General features: G+C 41.4%; 1 protein-coding gene across 1 annotated transcript; it reads left to right on the forward strand.

Annotated features, from left to right (window-relative positions):
- Positions 1–682: 682 nt before the first annotated feature.
- LOC137838384 (uncharacterized) lies at positions 683–3,212 on the forward strand. The gene has a single exon (XM_068647627.1). The coding sequence runs from the start codon at positions 683–685 to the stop codon at positions 2,048–2,050; it is 1,368 nt and encodes a 455-aa protein (XP_068503728.1). The 3' UTR covers positions 2,051–3,212.
- The last annotated feature ends 499 nt before the right edge of the window (positions 3,213–3,711 follow it).

Consider the following 3,711-nt stretch of genomic DNA (forward strand, 5'->3'; position numbering starts at 1 on the left):
GCCTGAAGAAGGTAAAAAAGTCAAAAGAAATGCCGCAAGATATACTTTGGTGGACGGGGTGCTGTTCAGGCACGGTTTCACTCACCCTATCCTAACATGCGTCAGTGGTGATGAGTGCACCAGGATCAGTGTTGTCAAGATCGCGAGTTAACTCGCCGATCTTCCGAGTTTACGATCTTTCCAGGCAAAATCGCGTCAGATCGGAGATGGGATCGGACCATCTCTGGATCGGAGCGATCCAGCGATCCAAGGGCTGGATCGGACGATTCATGGGCCCCAGCGATCCATGACGCGGCCCAAATAGAAAACCCTAAATTAATAAAACCCTAATTTTAAAAACTGAAACCCTAATCTGAAACGAAACCCTAATTTTTCTTAACTTGTGCCGCTGATTGTGCTTGTCGCCGCAGCTCTTCTCGTTGACGCCGCCTTCGCGCACCACCGCGTACCACCGCGCACACTCTTGCTCGTCGCCGTCGCCTTCGTGAACCATCGCGAACGTTGCGTTGCGCCGCCGCTGCCTTCGCGCACCACCGCGAACGCTCCGCTTTCGTGCTCTCTCTGCTTCGCGATCGCTCCGCCTTCGTGCTCTCTCCGCTTCGCGATCGCTCCGCCTTCGTGCTCTCTCCGCTTCGCGATCGCTCCGCCACTGCCTTTCGTTAATTTTTGGTGATCATTTATAATGGCTAGTGGAAGAACTGATTCAGCTTGGAAGCACTGTGTGTCTGTTGATGGAAAAACAAGGAACCTAAGGTGTAAATACTGTGATAAAGTACTCACAGGAGGGGTTTACAGATTAAAACATCATTTAGCCGGGACTTCAAAGGATGTGGGGGCATGTGTATCAGTGCCTGAAGATGTTAAAAAATCAATGATGGATACTGTTGTTAATCTGCAGCAAAATTTTTTGAAGAAGTCAATCTCTAGAGAAGAGAGTTCAATGGGACAGACAGAAAGTGGTATAAAAAGATCAATTGAAGAACAGATTGGGAACTCATCAAATATTTTCAAGAGAAAAGGATCTCAAAGTACTATTAATGCCATTTTCAAGAAGAATGATAGAGAAGATGCATGTCAAGAGATTGCTCGGTTTTTCTACAATAATGCTATCCCTTTTAATGTAGCAAAGAGTGAAGAATTTAAGAGGATGGTTGAGTTAATTGGTAGACATGGTCCCGGATTAAAGCCACCATCCTATTATGAAATAAGAGTGAAATACTTGAAGCAAGAGGTTGAGAAGACAAATCTGATTGTAGAAGAACATAAACTTTTCTGGAAAAAATATGGATGTACAATAATGACAGATGGCTGGACCGATAGGAAGAGGAGGACTATACTGAATTTTTTGGTAAATAGTCCAAGGGGAACGGTCTTTTTGAAGTCTATTGATGCATCTGATATATGCAAGACAGCTGACAAAATCTTCAAAATGGTGGATGATATTGTTGAAGAGGTTGGGGAAGAAGATGTCATCCAAATTGTAACGGACAATGCAGCAAATTATAAAGCAGCTGGGGAGTTGTTAATGCAAAAGAGGAAAAAGTTGTATTGGACTCCTTGTGCAGCCCATTGCATTGATCTAATGTTGGAAGATTTTGAAAAGAAAATCCCACTCCATCACGACACAATCGCCAATGGGAAGAAGATTACAACCTACATCTACTCCAGAACTGGTCTTATCTCCTTGTTGCACAAATATAGTGAAGGAAAAGATTTGATAAGACCAGCCAATACTCGCTTTGCCACCTCTTATCTGACTTTAGGATGCTTGAATGATAATAGAGGATCACTTATTAAGATGTTCACATCCTCAGAGTGGCAATCTAGTCAATTTGCAAAAACTAGAGATGGAGGGTTGGTGGAAAATCTGATAATGGACAAGGGATTTTGGAAAAGCATTTTAAATTGCTTGAGGGGTGCTCTTCCCCTGATTAAAGTGCTGCGCATGGTTGATTCAGATGAGAAACCAGCCATGGGATTTATTTATGAAGAGATGGATAGGGCAAAGGAGAAGATACAAAATCTCTTCAATGGAGTTAGTAAAAGGTAATTTACCTATATTTGATTTCTAAATTAGATATACAAACTTGTTTTGGAGATTTATTTATTTGTTTTTATCTTATTTAGCTACACTCCCCTTTGGGAAATCATTGATCGGAGATGGGACAACCAATTGCATAGGCCGTTGCATGCTGCGGGCTATTATCTTAATCCCATGTTACACTATCATCCTGACTTTAAAGTTGATTATGAGGTGAAACGTGGAATGTATGAATGTTTGGAGAGGTTGGTGAGAGACCTTGATGTGATGAGTAAAATTGATTTTCAATTAGAGAGTTTCAAGAGCAAGTCTGGATTGTATGGTACTCCCTTAGCTCAACTTGGACTCAAGACCAAAACTCCATCACAATGGTGGGAATCATATGGTGATGAACATCCAGAACTACAAAGATTTGCAATTAGAGTATTGAGTTTGACTTGTAGTTCATCTGGCTGTGAGCGTAATTGGAGTGCTTTTGAAGGGGTAAGAATTTAGTTCATCTGGCTGTGATTTCATAATTATTTTTTAGATGATCATATGATGTGTTAACTACTTTTATAATTATTTAGGTTCACACTAAGAAAAGAAATCGTTTACACCAAATGACTATGAACGATGTGGTGTTTGTGATGACTAATTCAAGATTGACGAAGAAGAAAGATGTTAGAAAGACAAAAGAATATACGGTTGATGATCTTTCTTCTGATGATGAATGGACTGTGGAGGAAAATGAAACATTACATGGTTTAGATGAAGAAATATTACTTGAAGTTGGAGCTAGTAGAGGAGCAACAATTGAGGTTCCTCCAATTGATGATGATAATGATTTGGAAGTTCCTCCAATTGATGCTAATGAAAATGAAGATTTTTTGGAGGATGAAGATGATTATCCTATGATGAATGCGAATGATTTTGTTGGATAGTTTATTTGTATTAAACATTATCTTGAATCTACTTTCTTTTAATTATGTTATGTATTTGAACCGTTTTATGAATTATGAATCTATGTTAAATTATGTTATGTATTGCAACCATTTCATGAATTATGAATGTATTTTTAATTATCTTATGTATAGTAACTCGAATAGTAACTCTTCCGAGTCGAGTTACGATCCCCGAGTTACGAGTTTTTTTTCCCTCTCCGATCCACCTCCGAGTTACGAGTTTGACAACACTGACCAGGATAATGGCGGAACTACACGAAGGCATCTGCGGGAGCCACGTAGGGGGAAGATCCTTAGCCTCCAAGGTAATACGCGCAGGTTTCTTCTGGCCAACAGTGAAAGAGGACTGCGCACGGCACGCCCAGCGGTGTAGGCAATGCCAAAAGCACGCCGACTGGCACAAGGCGCCGCTAGAAGAGTTGCGATCCATATACAGCCCGTGGCCTTTCCATACATGGGGAATCGACATCCTGGGCCCCTTCCCATTGGCGATTAGGCAGATGAAGTATTTGATTGTTGCCATCGAATACTTCACCAAATGGATAGATGCAGAGCCCGTGGCACAAATCACAGCGCACAAAGTACAACATTTTGTGTGGAAGAACATTGTGTGCCGTTTTGGCGTACCTAGGCGGTTGATATCCGACAACGGAACCCAGTTCGCCAGTCAACAGTTGAGAAAACTATGTGCTGAGGTAGGCATTAAACAGGTGTTTGCATCAGTTG

The sequence above is a fragment of the Phaseolus vulgaris genome, chromosome 4, assembly GCF_000499845.2.
Source record: "Phaseolus vulgaris cultivar G19833 chromosome 4, P. vulgaris v2.0, whole genome shotgun sequence".
NCBI lineage: Eukaryota > Viridiplantae > Streptophyta > Magnoliopsida > Fabales > Fabaceae > Phaseolus > Phaseolus vulgaris.

What these genes read in the sequence shown, in the direction of transcription:
- LOC137838384 (XM_068647627.1), top strand. Translation starts at nt 683, where the DNA reads ATGGCTAGTGGAAGAACTGATTCAGCTTGGAAGCACTGTGTGTCTGTT.